Raw genomic sequence first — 18,284 nt, forward strand, 5'->3', positions numbered from 1 at the left:
CAGGCAAGTTGCAAAGGCTCTAGGAATGAGAGCGAGAACAGGAAATTTTTGCTGATAAATACACAATAGCAGGTCCTGCACAAAGCCACGGGGAAAGCAGGGAAAGAAAGACAAAGTCCTGCTCCCTCCTCAGCTTACCGCAGGAGCTTTACACCATTTTCGTTATGATCTGTGCACTGAGCATATAAAAAGCAGAGTGGTATTAAATTAGCAGGTGAGATATTAAAGTGACTGATTAAGCCTAAGGTCAGAAGATCTTCAAATGGAGAGAGATCTACTCCACTTCAAAGTGAAATTGTGCCAAATACCTGGGCTCAAAACCTGAATACTTACTGCTTCATCCAGAACATCAGAGAAAACAAGAAATCTCTTTTTTATTTCCCTGCACATGCAGTCAAGAGTTTTCCACAGTACCCTGATATGATTTAGCACAACGGTAATTTTCTCAAGGCTAGAAAAAAATTTCACATAACAGCAGAACTTTTTGCAAGAAAAGCTGACATCGTTGGATCTTGGCACACAGGGATCAAATTGGTCCATTTAGGCATTCATTTTAAACCAGCACCTACACATCTCCATTTAGTTCTTAAAGATCCCCTCCTGAATTAAAAGAATAGTAATTTTGGATATATTTTACTTTGCATATTAAAGACAAAATTAATACATATGGAGAGAGATGGGAAAAAACCACCTATCAAGCCTGTGCCTTGCTGTTCCCTAATTTTCTAAACTACACGAGAAATGGTGGCACTGGGACTGACCTGTGATCTAACGCTCTCCTGCCCGGCACGGCAGCTCCTGGCCACAGCCCTCTGACAGCTCCCCGCGCAACGCTCCCTGCTCCCAGCAGCACCATTTCTGCATGATATAAACTGAAATACACTTCCTAAATAACACTGCAGGTTTACAAGATTACTAGCTTTGAGAGAAGGTGCACTGATTATTTACAAATGCCCTGCCACGGCTTTAAGTAATAATGTATTCATCTTATTTATAACCCTTGGGTGTAAACAAAGCATGTATAAATCCTGTGTTTCTGTTCTAAGTTAAGGGTCCTTCTATCACAGATGAAAGTAAAGTAGGTTATATATCTATCCTTTGCTACATACTCCCTGTTGGTCCTATTCATCAAAAACATAAAAAGGAGAAAAAAAGAAAAAAGAAGAGCTTATGTGAGGCTTAGCCTACTTTTCCTCCCATTGGAGACTGCATGGCAAAGGTGCAGAGGTTGGGAGTCGGTTCTACAATCCTGACGACCACACTTCACACAGCTGAGTTAAGATTTCAGCAGAGAGAAATACTGGGAAATATGTGACTATAGAAAAATACAAATAAATTTCCCCGTTCCCTTGTTGAGCACACCCCCTGCACCCCAGCCCTGGGGGTCCCGGCAGCAGGAGGGTCTCACTGTGGATAAGTCCATCAAGTCCTTTTATCCATATAAATGGTATTTTGCCTTTAAAGGGCACTGGAGGAAGAATCGGGGACTCTACATGCGTATAGGAAACAACACTCTTGAGCCAGATTTGTCACAATTAGCTCCAAATCTTCTCTGATGGCCTAGTTAATTTTAACATTATAACTTTGCAGAAACAGGGACACAACAAATAGCTTGTGCCCTGCTCCTATGAGCTGTGACCTGACAGCTTCACGTGCATTGCTGTGCATGGAGGCAAACAGGGCTGGCTTGCACGTCCCAGCCACTTCGGTGGGACCAGGGAAGCCTGGGAAGATGGGGCCTCCAGCAGCGGGCAGAAGTGCACTTGCAAGCTCCAAAAATAATGTTTTAATTGCAGAGTCTCAGGAGCTACAAAATAACTGTTCCTGTAGGGATAATGAAAAGTTTTGAAAGCTCCCTTAAAAGAGAATCTGTACCCAGACGGATTTATTTATTGGACCCAGAATTTAAATTGTGTCTTGTACATCTGGGAAATGTTATAGAGAGTTTCTTAGCTTCCCTGGAAGCTGAGCTAGGCTGGTCAGCCAGAGGAAGCGGAGGCAGACCCTGTGCAGCGCGGCACCTCGTCCTGCCGCCGCAGAGCCGCTCCAGTGCACCCCCGGGACGTGGCTCTGCCAGGCTGCAAAGCGGGGGGAAAGAGACAGCAAAGGAGATTCTGGGATACGTATGGTGAAGCAGGCTATGTTAAGAAAACAACTTCCTAAAGACATAAGAAAAACCCAAGAAAATTAAATTATTGAAGGCAGATTCATGGGCCCTGATGTAAGCAACTCCGGCTGCTGGCTGGGAGCGTTCTCTCAGAGCAGTGACAGGCAGCCGCTGATGAAAATGCCAAGAAAAAAATGAATTAACCTATGGGAAAAGCTGCAGATTTGAGGTCCAGGCTCTGAAAAAGCTGAAGGGGTACCTGAGCGAGAAATAGGCAAGCGTGCTATTTCAATACTGGGGTGAAACCCAACCCTGGGGCGCTGGCACGGACATCCCGCAGCGGTGGCCACTGGCAGGGGTGCCACCCCACCTTAGCGCAGGTGGGCAGCTCCCACCCCCACGTACCCCACAGGAGCTCTTCACAAGTGGTCTCACAGAGTACCTGAACCAGGAAGGAGACAGGGAAACGTGCCAAACTGGGTTTCTGCCCTTCACGAAGCAGAAAAAACTCAAAAAAATAGACATCCCGAAGAGGATGAGCAAGGGTGACCACTGAGGTGCCAAGGGACACGCACAGCTGCCATCCCAGCTGCAGTCTGACTCCTGAAAAAAAACCCAACCCAAACCCTCCGTCTACTTAATTTCCAGGACGTTTAAAACACATCATCTTTTCTCAACACTCAGATGTTAGTAATCACTGCGGAAATGATTTAATTTGCGTGCCGAATGCTTCATTCAGCCGAGCGGCAGCGCATCGCTTCATTGATCAATCAATGCGATTGTTGTTGCGCTTGTTTGTTTAGGCAAGGCAAGGCAGATACTTTGGTGGTTCTATGAAAATGTTTTCATTATTAATTGTTCTTGAAAGAATTACTTCATTGATCATTTAATTGCCAAAAAGAAAATGAATGCACTTCAGGGCAATAAGAGGGTACCACAGTAAAGAATTTGAGCAGCAATTATAATTTGTTTCTTAGCAACTAATAGCAAAAATTATGGGATTTGCTTGGGTACTAGATATAACAGGAATCATTCCAGCAATGGGAATACTGAAAAAAAATCCTTTTCAGTATAATGTTGGGAGTAATCTTCTTTTTCTACCATCAGAGTGAAATTATTTTGGGATGGGAGGTCAAAGCCCCAAAGTATTCTCATTGCAACCACATTATTTCTGTATTTTCTGCTACCATTTGCACTGCACAGTGCTGAGCCCTAGCTGCTAATTCATGCGTAACAACTATTTTCACAGAAACACTTCTATAAAACAAATTCCTTTAATAAAGTGCAGGGGGAAACAGTTTCCAGAAACAATAGTGTGGTCCCCTGCAGTTAGGAGTATGTTCACTGTAAAGAAGATGAAAGTTAGCGCTTCTATAAATGAAATTACACAATGGAAAACGTACAAAAGGTAAGTGTGAGGCTGCTGCCCTGGTTAGCGGTGGAAAGAAGCCCACCTCCAAACCCTGCCCTCCAGGCACTGTTTAATCTTCACACATAGTATAACAGTTCAGGCTAAATTCCACACACAAAATCAGCCATCTCGCTTGACCAGGGCTGTCTGCAGGAGGAGGAGGAGGAGGAGGAGGAGACCTTTCCCCTTTCATCTAATCTCATCTGCCCACAGCTCCCGGCTTGCAGGGGCAGCACTGCAATGCTTTGCTGCTGCTCCAGCATCCTCTGAGGATGCTGCCCTTCAAGCCCTGTGTCCTCTCTCCTGAGGCCTCATTTCTGTTTTAAAAATTGGTACCTCAGCCCTCTGGACATCTCAACATCATTTTTGCCAGCTGCAGAAAATACCCATAGCATTAGCACGGACATGTTAAATTACAGATTTGCAGAATACTCCTTCATAGAAAATTGCTACAACTTGGAAAGGCACTGATTTCAGAGAAGCACCTCTGCGCAGAGCAGGAGGAAGAACACATCCACTCCCCCAGCATGGGGGTGTGACAATGGGCAAAATGCTAAACCCCCTGAAAAGTAGATCTCATTTCTCTAACAACTCATGTTTCGCAGACATCACTTTTCAGCAGTTTTTATAACAATGGGGGGCAAAACAATGGTATGACTGAAAAACTGCACCAATTTGAACTTGATTTTCCTCTTTGGATACTCATTTCAGAATCAACAACATGCAAAAAACATTGGTAGTGATGAGAAAGGCAACAGCGACTGCATGGCTACTCGCCCACTCTCCAGAGGGTTTATTTTTAAACCAGCATTACTGCAGGTAGCGGTGTCTTTGTGTGTTTTCAGGTTAAACTGCAAATCCTGCTGAGGAGTTTAGGGCCAAATTGAGTCTAGTTATCACAGCAGGGAAAGGATATTACATCTACCAGCACTGGAGATGGCTCCACGGGAGAAAACAGGGGTCATCTGCCAGGAGAGTCGAGCGCAGCCTTGGCCCCACCTTGGGGATGCATTAGCTGTCGCAGGCGGAGGCAGCGATGGAGCAGGCACAGTCTGGAAATCCCTGGGCTCGGGGCACAGGGAGCCCAGACTGACCCCTCTGCACTGCAGCTGGAGATGTGCAGAAATGGCTGGTTTCAAAGCTTTGGCGGTAAAAAACAAACTGCGGCCTCAGCAAGGTAAAATATCAAAGTTAATCGCTAATTAGAGACGTTATTCTATAGGTGCTCTTAAATCAGCTGCAAGGTAAGAGAGTGATTGCCATTCTCTTTGTTGGGGAGGGTCCTGTCTCGCTTATCCCATTGCACCAGCACAACCGTAAAAGAAAAGATCTGGACGTTACAAACAGATTGCAAACAGAAAGGAAAACCTTACACGTAGACCTATTTCCTCCAAACCCACTTCCACCAGTGCTGCTCATATTGAACAGGTTTGACAATCTGGCCCCTTTCTGCTTTACAAACCTTTGGTTAAACAAGAGCAAACCCAAAGATGGTAGAGCAGCATCACCTGGAAGCTGGCACTCCCCACCCACGGTGACAGATTGAGGGCTTCTGCAAAGGTGTTTCTGGCGAAGAGGTCAGGCTCACCTGCCCCAAAGCACAATCCTTTGGACACGTACCCCACTCAGTGGTCAACAGAAAAGGAAGGAATAGGTTTTGAAAGCCTTTGGGTCCTTACCCTCACAGGGCATGGAGTACCAGCATACTCCGGATCATCAGTAGCTGTTAGCAGGTAAGCTTAGTGCTGGCAGAGGCCACTAAAATAACAGAAACTAAATTTTAATACGTAGTCCACCAAACACACACACCTGAGAAGAGGCTGCGAACGCTGCCAGGACAGGCTGGCAAGCCTCCCAAGGGCACGGCATCAATGCTGCCTCGCACTGAGGACAGACAAGCTCTTGAAGTCTTTCCTTGGACTCTGTGATTGTATGTCTACGCAGATGTGGGTATAAATGCAACTTTCAGTGCTCATGTTCCATTGTGTAAATTATTTCACAGTGGCAGCAATACTCCAGCGAGCACACTCACCAAAAGCGCATCCTGCTTGTGGCGCAGTGCCCTGCGCTGAGCTGGACCACTCGTGCCCACGGCTGAGAGCTGCTCAGCACCCTCCAGCCACACCAAAGAGAACAGGAGCTGAGCAGGCGGAACAGCCTGCGCATTCATCGCTTTCTGAGGGGTATGGTCCAACCCTGGTGCCACTAGAAATCAATACAAGTTTTATCTTTGACTTAAACAGAAGCAGGATCCGGGCCATAGTAAACAGCTTTAATCATACGTCTGAATGGGTGGGAACATCTCTGAAGTGCCGCATCAGAGCTGCACTTCTTTCCAGCCATAACTTCTTATTGATTTCAGTGTTATTTCCGAACAGAAACTACACTACAGTGAATAAAATTGTCAAGCTAAGCCCCATCCCCTAAAATAAGAAGCACATAATTTAATCTAGTTCAGCTGTGTTTTCATATATCAGTTTGGAAAAGCCATTATTAGAACCCATACTCAGAGTTTAAAGCTTTTTTATTATTATTTTTGAGAGCCTGTACCACTATAAGCATAGGGTTTAGGGTATCATTAATCCATATTCTGTTACTGTGGCACAGCAGAATCCTCACTTTCCAAAAGTATATTCAATTTCAGACAACTCATACTGAAATAAAAAGAAAAAGCAAGCAAGAAAAAAAAAGAACATATTTGAAATGTAAATGACACATCACAAAGCAAGTATTGGGGGAAAATATTAGCACTTTTATCCTAATGAGTTTGTAACCTAAATACATATTTCAAGGATTAAATTGCTGACCCTCTCTGACCTCCACAGGAGGTTGAATAGTGAGATCGCAGTTTAATCTTCAGTGAAAACACCGAAGAAGAATAATACGGCCCTTGAAGAATGAATGAAAACATATTACTGATGCCCCAAGATTCAGAATTTAACCCTTAAGAGGAGGGGAAAAAAGGCACAACCCCCCAGACATTAGTCTCAAAAGACCCAGCAATAACCTTCCTCAGAAATAAAAATGAGATAACACAAAAAGCACAAAACATTTGCTCAGGATGGAGAATAAGATTGCATGGACGATGGGGGAAGCTGCAGGCAGGTCACGCAGCACAGTCCCGAGACTCTAACCAAAAGGCTTTCTGTAGCTAAATGATGCTACATAACACGGCGGGGCATGAGACCCCAGCTGAAGGGCTGGAGCTGGGCCAGGGGCTGCACGTGCAATCTAGGTACCAGACAGGGGTGTAACCTCAAGGAAAATAACTTGATAAAAGGGAAAAACCCTGGGAGCACAACAGAGAGCAAATGGGTTTAAGAGAGCTCTCAGCAGCTAGAATGAGCCCTCCCCAGTTTTAGGTTATTCCATGCAGAACCTACAGAAGGCATTCAAAAATGATCACGTTCAGAATAAAACCACATAAAGTAGTTACACGGAGCTGTGCTACTGCATCCACACGCCTTGGCCATCAGGGCTGAAACCCTCGCCTTACTAATACTGATGCCTGTTTTTACTGGTTCTTAGAGGCAGAGCTTTTGCAATTCGCAAAAAAACCCACAACTTAAACTACTCTGTGTATTTCGTAATTCAGGTAATTCTGGTTGCAATCCCTTTGACTATACAAGACAGGATGACTGTTTTATGAAAGCACAGAGCCTACCTTGATAAATGCTTAGTTTTTTTACTTAATCCAAATGTTTTAAATCTGATTATGTTGTTTTAACAATCTAAAATAAATCTTAGTCAAAAAAAATACATTTATTCAAGTTCCCTATCATTTCTTTAACTGGAAAAGAATAAGCTTTGTTTTTTAAATTCAATCTTCTTAACTAAGAATTAGTCAAACCGAAATTGTATTTGGGCAACTAGAAAACTTGAAAGATTTTTGCCAGATGTATCATCCATCAAGATAGATAAATCAACCAGAATTTAATAAAGACTTTGTATCTGAAGCAAAGATGAAATGTTAAATGTTTCTTATTTTTGCACAGAATTCTCTGCATTTGCAAGTTCTCTGTTAATAAGCACCTGACACTTTAAACAAGCAGGGAAGTTGATGTATCACTCAAGTAGTCCACAGCTACCGCACCTGCCAGCACCAGGATCCTCCCTCCTAGTCCCAGTCCCACATCCTGAGCTTTGAAGCCTGGGACCGGCGTCTAAGGAGCTGCAAGCTGGCACCTGACTTGCCCTTGAACGATAGCCTTCAGCAGACAGTAGGAACCCAGCCAAAGGGGTGTGGAAGCACCTTGCTCTGAGTAAGGATGCTCCCCAGGCTCACCCTGCCAGTCACCAGAAGGCCACGATCTGTAAGACAGAGCCTGCTCCGAAATGTGCGTCTCCAGAGCAGCAGAGCAGCGCAGTGTTTATGAAGCGATCACCTTGACATACCGAAATCCAGAGTGATGAGCCTGGTCTTGAGGAGGCTGTTCATTACCCACCCAGAGTGAAACTGCACCCTCAGTCACAGGAAAACAAGCGGGTCATAAGCAAACGGATAATATATTGTAAATGATACGGGGCGATAGACTTGACTTTACCTGCAGAAATATTTCTTATTATAAATCATCTCTCGATATTTTGTGAACCTGGTGTTTATTGGCAATTTTACCTTTTCATTTTTGTAGTGGGAGCGCATCAGCTCCTCTTACCAGTCAGCCAAAAACATCTTTCACTAAGCTCCACTGAAAGCCCAGCTCACCGTTACTGATCGCTTCGTGTCTGGGAATGCACTGCCTTGAACTCCTGCGCACACACGCGAGGATATTTCATAGCAGGTCCTGCTGTAATTACTGCGCTGCTACATACACCCCTCCCAGGACAACAGCACCGAGAAATCACAGGGATGATGGATGAATAAGCCCCTGCATCTGTTCTCTGCCTATAAAAAAGATGACTCATGGTCCTGCGTTATCATCTGCCCACTCCTAAAGGCTTTATCCCATACTTCAAGAAGGCTTTACATAATTTCATATAATGCTCATTCACATCAAGACTTTTTGTTATCCTTAGCTCTCAACAAGAAGCTGCAACTCTGATTAAACCCAAAATAAACACAAAGCAGCCTGTTTGCCCTTTAACACAAGAATATCACCCGTGCCTGAAAGTTCTTGTACCCACATACTGAAACGTAGGCCTTGCGAAAACTGTCATTGCCAATTTATTCCTTATAAAGAATATGCTCCTTAAACTATTTTGAAGCTTTAATTTTCCAAGGAAAGGAAAAGTCAATGATGAGATCCCACTGGCCAGACACTTTCCTAGGTGGCCTCCTTCTCAGTAAGTAAGACTTTTTACCCTGCATATTACATATAATTTCAGCTAAATAATCATAAACCAAGGCATCTAGTCCCCATTCACATCTCCCCTCTAAATCCAGGCGTTTCCTCTGCTCCATGAACAGCTCAGGGAATACTGTGTAAAGGGTTAGGAAAGGTCAGGGAAGGAGGCATCACTCCTGCAGTTTTTCTAGCGTGCTGCAGGAACGGGGGCTGCGGCAGGACTTACAAGCAAACTGAAGCTTTGCTTCTCTGCTGACAATAGTTCCAAATGGGTTTGTTGCTACACACTGGTATGTTCCAGCATCTTGGGTTTTATTGGGATTATTGATCAACAGGTTGCCTTCCACCACGCTGTAGCGGTAATCCATACTGATGTCAATACCGGTTCCATTTAACTTCCACCTATAGCACAAAATGTCAAAGTTAAATTCTGCTAATATTAATGGTTACTCTTGGGTATTTGAAAATACGACACAAAGTAAATAAAGAAAGATTTTAAACATCTTTGACTACTTATTAAAAAAAAAAAGTATGAAAATGCAAATTTTCTGCACAGTATTGAGATATTCCATTTTTTAACTGAAAGAGCAATATCCTTGACATACATTTCGGTCTCTGATATGATTAATGCTTCTGTAGTTGCTAGTGCTGCTGCTCTTTGGAATTAATCATTTTGCAATGGGAAGTCCCAGAAACAGGATCTGTAAACCATCCAAGTCCACTGAGCCTTTTTTTTTTTATCCCTCTCCTGACTTGCTGGCTGTTTGTTTTTAAATTTAAGAAAATTCACTCACAGCAGATGTTGCCACAAGCTGGGGCACTGAGAAATTCCAGCACCACGTTGCCCCAGTTACAGCAGCCCCCATCCCCACCAGTCCTGGATGGGGCACATAACGGAGCCCCAGCCACATAAGCAGCCCCCTTTGCTGGAACGTACAGAGAAACAATTTGAATATGTTTGCACCAGTGAATCAGCAGAGTTTATTGCATTAAATAGTCAGACATGTCAGAAGACAGCATGGTTGCTGAGGTCTGACAACTCTAATCGGTTTCAGAGTGGCATTTAGTTTGGTGAATAACATGAGAAAGGCACTAAAGGAAAAAGTCCCAGCAGCCTAAATAATTTACAGCAGCAGCAGCAGCACAGTAGTACAGCATCTTTTTTCTACGGATCCCAAAGCAGTTCCTAAAGCTGAAAACAATTATAGAGCTTTGCCCACGTTTACAGAAAAGGATGATGAATCTGGGAGCCAAGACTATTTATAATCCCTTTGTAACCTTTTTGAACTCTTGTCCAAATTCTGCAATTGCACTGCAATACGTGGTGATTCCCTGATGCTTGGGTTTGGGGTTTGGTTTTTTTTTTTTGTTATCAGCACTGTGGTAGACCCCAGGGGCATCACTGAGTTACACCATATGATTCACGGAGGAAAAAGGCTCTTGGGAGACACTGCTGTAGTGCGGACATCATGCCAAACAAAAGTTAAACATTCAACAAACCCAATGGTTGGTCTGGGATTTCCTTTTACTTCGCAGCTCAGCTTCACTTTCTTCTCCTCTGAATCCAAGGGGAAGATCACGCTGTTGGGCTCCTGAAGGAAAACTGGCCCATGCAGTGTGTTGTCGTCTGCATTAAACAGAGGGAAAAGGTGACAGATACTTGACGGAATCTCCATGTACCCAGTGTTAAAACAAAACAGTACCTTAGCAGCATGAGCCCATGTATCATTCACCCTGGAAAAGATGTGATAATGACAATTTTATTTATATAACTTTTTTTTTTTTTTTCCAAAAGCCATTGAACCTCATGGGGCGTCAACATTCACAAAAGTTTGTGCACTAAATAGAGCACAGACTGGAACTTTACCCAAAGTTTAAACGAATGTAAAAAGGCATGATCCTATCATCATAGCAAAGCCCATTCCAAATCTGAATGCTTAGTTTCACCTTTAAAAAAACCAAAATACTTTCACTGCAAACTAAACCCCCCACATTATTGCATACAGCTACAAGTAAAGCCAGCCAGAGGCTCACCAGCATCTACTGCCCCTCCATTACCAGGGGTGCTGCCATCCCTGCAGGGAAATCTTTTTGCAGCCACGGGGTGTAACTGAGCATCAGCCTAACTCCGCAGGTACTGCGCAGGATTCCATGGAATACACCGACATTGCTCAAAATGCCCACAGAAAGGTGTAATGTAAATTCAATCCATCCTGTTTGTATTAGTTTTATCTTCAGAGTAGCTGTTCAGAAGATAAAGGAAACCAAGTTCTCTTCCCTGAAAAGATCAGCTATCTTGATTTCACTGAGAGTTTTCTGCTCATCAGCACGATACCTACCTGCCTCCCCCATGCACAGTGCTAGTACGGACCCAGTGAAATATCTCACAGCCATGAAGTCTTTTAGCTGAATGGAAGAAGCCTTGCTTTCACATTTTTTTGAACATTTTCCAATCACGTTCTGCCCTATCACCTTTACAGCAGACTTCTGTTCTTGCAGAGTACCGGTGGGGCAGAATACAATCGCATGTGAGGTCAGGGTGCTGCTGCCAGTACCCGCAGCTCCCGCGCTGCCGGGGCTCACAGGGATGCCGGCACTGACCTCGGTTTGGCCAGGCAGCTGCGCTGCCATCTCAACAGCTGCCAGAAGTCCATCTTGATGGACATGCAGGAAATTTGTGGGCATAGGAGGTCAGAGAAGAATGAATAAAGAAAATGTAAAGATGATGGGATATTCAAGGAAATGAGAAAGGAAAAGGAACGAACAGAGAAGACTATGGATCTTCCCGATGGGAGGAGGGCGAGAATGAATGTGAATAGCCCTCATCCCTCAACACTGGGAAACCAGCTGGATTTATTACGGACAGAACAATAGCTCTTTACCCCAGAGAGAAAACTCTGTCATCTCCACAGAAGGATTTCAGAGACACTCCGCCAGGAAGATTATAATGGAGCAACCTCTCCCCCATGCCTCCTCCCTGAGGCACCACCACAAAAGAGAATGCACTAAGCACACAGTTTATCGCTTGTATTTATCTTTATTTTTAATTATGTTAACGATATCTGACTGAGACTCATCTATTATTCAAAACACATTTCACATAATCTCTAGCTTTAAATTATACCTGTGTGCAACTTACTGTTGCTGACAGAAAAAGATAGTAATAACCATAAAGCATACAGGGCTAGATTATGATATCCTGACTTCTTTCTGAGACCCAGGGCTGCTTCACTCCTTGAAGAGTCTCATACACTGTAAAAAAGAATATTACAGTCTGGCCCATAAAGATTATAGCTCCGAGTACTCTATTAATGGGCTTGGAAACAAAAGAACTAAAATACGTTTTAATTTATCTAGTTTTCTAATTGTAAAATACAGAAGCTGGCTTGGTGCTCAGGTGGCTTTGTCTCCCATAGGCAAGGAGCTTGACTGTGCCAGGACAGGCACCAGGCAGACATCCCAGGTAACCCAGCTAGTGACACGTGCGGGCTCAGGTATGCACAGCATCGGCTGTGTCACCCACCTCACACCCCACAAAGGACTCAGGTCACACTACACTATCATTTGCTGTTACTTCAGTAATGGTTGGTCAATTTCTACCGTATCACATCGCACCAAAGGTCAGATTGTTGGTTCTCTTCCCATCATAAGAAAATACAGCTTGCATTAAAAAGTAGATAGCTCACCTATTTGAATCGTGAAACCCACACAAAAACAAATCTAAGGGTCCTAATGTGTCCCCGTATGGCTGGGACATCACTTGGCTGCAGGATCAGAGCCCAGACCATTATGGTGTAGCATCCTGGGGTGAGACACTGGTCTTCAAAGTACAATGAAACCAGTCCGCATGATGCAACGGAGTGTTGGATAGCGAGTTACAGTTGTAAGAAACATTACAATCTGCCTGTGTAATTAGTAAGCAGAGCACAATTTAGAAGAACACATCAGACAAAAGGTAGAGAACTATGAAGGTAGAAATAGTCACAAATAGGCAAAAAGACCTTTGCCTAAGCTTAAATTTGCCTAAGCTTGAATTTGCCCAAGCTAAACCAGAAGCTCACGAAAGAGCAAATGAAACCACTCTCCAAATATTACATCTGCTGGTGACACTGTTTAACATGCAGCAGTTATAAAAAATAAACACAAAAAAAGCTTGTTCTTCCTGTTAGCCAGCAAGAAGTAATGCCCAGGTGCAAGTGCTACTTGGCTTTCAAGAGAACAGTGTTGGGTAAGGCAGGGAGAAGCTCCAAAAGCAGCTGCCAGCATATCAGGGGAACAGAAGAGGAGGAAAAACCTTGCAACACTGGGTAGATAAAATTATTTTGAGTGTCTTTCTTCTTTCTCTTATTGCTGCCTGTGTATAACCAAGATAAGCAAGTCCATACTATTTAATCTTCAGCCTGTAGAGTCCTTCTGCTACAGTCTAATGCGTGATTGAAATCACTGCAGCCCAGCTCCTAACGCAGCGTGTGACAAGAGCTGAGTCACAGTACCTTACAGAAGAGGAGGACTTGGTTCAAAGAGCACTACATAGTCACTAATAAATAAAACAAACTACTGCCTAGATTCTTACAGACAAAAACTAAAAGTACCTGTACTATAAATACTTCATTTTTTACTAACTTATGTTACTGGGTGGAAACGGATCTCAGATGTTTAGTGTCAGCACAAATGCATCTACTCTATTACAGTGGCTGGTTTTGTGGGAGCAATGCGTTTTGCTACACAGGTAACTTTGAAATGTGAATTTTACTCTTTTTTTTTTTTTTTTTTTTTTTTTTTTTTGTAAACAGAAGTGGTAACTTCATTTCTGTTGCAATAACGCTCAGGGACCTGCAGTCACAGAGCGATGATAACACATTTTTATCTTATCACTGATGAACACTACTAGCCAGCTGATCCACAGAAGCCCACTGATGCCAGAAGGAAGCTCTTTCCTGAGCTTAGCAGGCTTTTTCCCTTGCCCTTCTGATCAGATTGCATTTATTAGGCTCTCTTTTGCTCATTTAATCAAACAGAACGATGAAGCAGTGCATATATACACATATACACATGAAAGCTGCTGTTATTTTAACTCACTTTGCTCTTTATGATATTCAGCAGCTATTGTGTAACCTGTGCTACTCCTTACACATTTGTTACTGTCTTGGGAAAACATAGCAAGCAACCTTCCCGGACAAGCTAACCGTTCAGACAATCTCCCAGTGACAGATTTTATTTTTCTGAGTTACGTTTCTTTTGCTCAAGCCCGAAATGAGCTGCCCTCAGCTTAAGACAAGTTGCAAACCAGATTGGTTACCAATAAGCACTTCCCCTCGTCAGATGAAACAAGTGTACTACCATTCCGGGTCTGCCTCCTTCAACGGAGGTATATTTCTTCCAGTAAGATGCAGGATATATGAAATTTCAGTGGATTCCATTATACAATTTAAACAGTACGAGGTGTATGCCCATATGCTGTTGGACAGAATGTGATAGATCATTTAGAAGAACGTTCTGCTATCCAAGCTTCTGCTGAGATACATATATTTTTTCCTAGTGATTCACAAAATTATTAAAAAACGCCAGATTAAATTCAACACATTCCAAAGAAAGAGTGTATTTTCTGTGTCCCTCCAGTACCCCAAACTGGAGAGCCAGTAGGATGCACGATGCTTGTTGCCTTACTGCACTTCCAAGGAACTGAAACATGAAGAATGCCAGCTGAGGTTAATTCACACAAACAGGTGAAACCATTCCTATTCTCTCTGAACATTAAGCCCAGTGACAGATATCGTTACCTAAATAGAACCGCTTTAATTTTCATTGTAAGTTATGGCCAATTTGAGAGAAGGTTTAATTGAATATTCCACACTGTAGGGAAAGATAATAACTAAACTGAAGAGAGAATTCTTGGAGTATATCCAGTATAAATGATAAAAATCCTCTCCCTGTTTGCTGCAGAGGGAATTGGTTTCTGCGATGTATGCTGGTGTGTTTTCATACAATGTTGCAAGACAGTATTTCTTCCAAGACAAAACTGCACCTTGGGAGGAGCAACTCTTCAAGAAACTGGAAAGTGAAATGGATAGGGCAGCTCAAGGGCATCGCTGATTAACGCACCAGCCTGCTGCTCAAGGTTAGTCAGCTGCATTACGTCCTCCTGAGCAGGAAAAGGCTAAATTGGACAGCTCGCTCTTTATTTTTTGCCTATCACTTCTATTAACTTCAACTGCACACACACACTGCTAATGACTTTGGAATTACTAGAAAGAAATTTTTACACCAGATAGTTCTACTAGAAATAATTCTGTAGACTTCTCAATAAAAAAGACCTGCTAAAGATGCTTCCTATTCAAAAGAAACAGAAAATGTTTTCTTTTTTAAAAAAAGAGATTTAACAAGTCCAATACTAAATACTCGTTCTGCAGTCCCGCTGCAATCCCCTGAGCTGTGGGAGCAAAACATCCTCCCAGAGAGCTTGTCCGAGCCACACCTCGCCGGCTGGCCTCTGGGGTGAGAAGCTGCATGAGTAAGAGCCACCACTGACCCCCTGCAGCACCAGGCTGCAAGACTGGGCTGGTGTTGCAGCACCCTATGGGTCTCCAGCAGGGACCACGAGCCAGACGGCTGCTCCCTCCACCACTGTTCTTCTCTGACATACTTTTATTTCCCAGATCGCTGCTGTACCAAGTACAAGCACAGTTAAAGTGGAAAGCCATGCTTGGCAGGTGACATCTGATAGGCAAGCATCTGATACCTGACTTCAAAAGCAGTGTCAGGTATTCCTCAGAGACAGTAACGGAGCCATAAAAATCCAGAGGCTCAGAAGACAGGAAGAAATAAATCTTTAGTCTTGTAAATGCAGGCATGGAACAGCTCCAGAATTTGAAACGGAGACAGTAATGGTCTGATAACTCTATTTACGAGTGACCCAAGCATCTGGAGCAGTTCGAATTAAAGGCAAGGTTAGCACATCCACCCCAGTGCAAGTGTGCTCTGACTGCTGGGGGAAGCCCAGCCCCCCGAGCCCGGGGGGCTCCGGAGGTCTGTGATGTTGGAGCGATGTGCCAGCTCCAGGCACGGCTGCGGCTCGGGGAGCTCATCCGTGAAGCCTCTCCTGTTGGATTGTCTGTGCCACAGCGGTAGCCAAGTTTCACCCATCTAAATGCCACATGGTTAATTATAGCAAATGCCATCAAGTTAGCACTTTTCAAATAAAATCTTGCTACCTGATCCATACACACAAAAGCAAGATTTCCCCGTGCCTCGTCTGCTGGGTCTTGACAGCCGGGAGGAGGCAATTCCCAACGCAGTGTAATGAGGGACTTGTCCTATGACAAAAACCTTATTTAATAGAATGTAATTTGTGTTCTCTTAGTAAGTCAACAGCGTGATGAACATCACAGACGTTCCCTTCAGTCTACGATAAAAGCATATTTCTCCATTACTGCAGAAAATCACAAGTTCCTTCACCAAGCAGCCTTCTCCCCGAGTCATCACAGCCAACATCAGAAAAACAAATGGATAAACTTGCACAGCTCCATTAAGGATGATACCAGCCCATGAGAGACTTATAAATAATTATAAGACAACAGCAGTAATAATAACAATATCACAACAGAGCACTAGGGCATCTGCAGGTCCTCTGCCAAAGATCAGTTACAAAAGCCCAGGCAGAACCAGCTGCCTGTTCATTAACGATCACCTTATTTATTGATCTCCAGTGCTGAAGTAGTAGAAACAACCAAAGGGATATTTTTGAAAGATACCTTTAAATATGCATATAATAATCAGGCTTGTACTGATGTCTTACAAGTTAAGCTCTAGCCCTTCGGAAATCATTCAGCAGGGTTATGTATCCAACCCCAGAAACACAGGTTTATGACAGGAAATTAAAATACTGTTCCTTACCAAGCACAATACATCTATTGTTACCACTGGGCAATAATAACCAAAAAAACCCCAAATAAAAAGGCACATTTTTCTTCTTGAAGTAACAGAGACATATATTCTGCTTTGGAGATGAATAATATCACAGTTTCACCAGGGTTCTCAAAAGCTGCTGCATAACACATCCATTCTGAATGCGTTCAAACATATCCTGTCACTAGGAATAAGAACACTAAACCTACATTATCTAAAAATGTACCATAAATTGCTCCTCTACGCTTAACTATGGGGGATGTAGATGGCTTAAATTATCTTTGCTGTTGCTGTGCACATGCGGCTCCCATGAATTTGATCTGTGACCAGAAATCCACCTGCCAGGATGCCACCAGTGTGTTGCCGAATCGAGCCCAGGTCTAAATCCATGACTTGGCTCTTCAGTTGCTGGATAAATTTTTCTCAGTTATTTCCTTCATTCTCCCCTAAGACCATCGCTATAACAACTCGTGGTATTATGTCATTATTCAAGTGGTCAAATCTGCTGGTTACAAGAGGGGAAAAAAAAAATAAATAGTCACACTCTCACATTAGCTCACACTCCTTTTGTTTCACTAGTGTACATGGAGACAAAAGGAACATGCTCATAGTGACCAGACACCAGGGCTATCACAAGTCCTCTGTGACTGGAAGTGAGCTAACAGGTATGCTGGCCAGCACCACAAGGGCTGTGCTTATCCCCACGCACTCCACCAGCTGCAGCTGAGCATCCTGACAACGATGCTTGCCAACACAGGCGTCATTTCGCCACTCTGCTTTTGAATACTGTACAGTTAAGAATTGAGCTCAGAGCATCTCTAATGACTAGATTACACAGAGCCTTAGATAAAATACTCATGTTTAATCTGTTTCATGGTTTATGTATTTTTTTTTAATTCTTTCAACTCAGGACGTGACATACTTTCAACTGAGGAGGTCAGTCAGTGATGGAGAAATTGGTCCTTAAGGAAGATGCAATTGCACCTCATGGTCTACTCCATTCACAGCACTAACCTTAACCACAGAACAGCAGCTCTGAGACATCCTGCCTCAATCCGTCACCCTCCGTGCAGGTGGCCTGTCACTGCCACAGCAGGGGTAGCACCCACATCCCGCGCCTGATGAATTGTGGCCTCAGGCTCGCACAGTCCTGGGCTTCCAGAGCTGTTTGTAACCTCCCAGGAAAGCACAGGCAAAATCCAGCCACAAGGAGTGTTCTCAAGGTGTATGAATCCTGACTGCACCTGTACCTCATAGCTAGGATATGATACTGGGCTGACTTGCTTCCATCTGTTGAAAAAAAGTCCTGAATGCAAGGGGCAAAGACAGGCAAAGGCTATAGTTCAGGCTGAAAGTGGCTTTTGCCTAGTAAGAGACCTGACTCCGTGAAATTCTTTCAGAAAGCTGCTGCCAGCACCCTAGACTATTAGAAACCTTTATATTTACACCTGGTCGGTTTGACATTACCTCCACTTCTGACCAAGCCCCACTACAGCACATCACTTTGCGCAGAAAGTTGCCTTCAACTGTTCTTCAGCCTCCTCCAACGGTCTGCACATCCCTCTGGTGCCGGTTA

The 18,284-nt window shown here is 43.6% G+C and overlaps 1 protein-coding gene across 5 annotated transcripts in view; it reads right to left on the bottom strand.

The window, feature by feature from the left end:
* The window catches only part of LOC101920190 (contactin-4), a 339,023-nt gene that overhangs the window by 120,944 nt on the left and 199,795 nt on the right, over nt 1–18,284 (bottom strand). For all 5 annotated transcript variants that reach the window (XM_055806900.1, XM_055806899.1, XM_027790641.2 and 2 more), the window contains 2 exons: nt 10,304–10,430; nt 9,030–9,205 (listed from right to left, as the gene is read on the bottom strand). In XM_055806900.1, the coding sequence (XP_055662875.1) occupies nt 9,030–9,205; nt 10,304–10,430 (303 nt within the window). The remainder of the gene's footprint in view (nt 1–9,029; nt 9,206–10,303; nt 10,431–18,284) is intronic.

This window comes from Falco peregrinus, chromosome 5 (genome assembly GCF_023634155.1).
Source record: "Falco peregrinus isolate bFalPer1 chromosome 5, bFalPer1.pri, whole genome shotgun sequence".
NCBI lineage: Eukaryota > Metazoa > Chordata > Aves > Falconiformes > Falconidae > Falco > Falco peregrinus.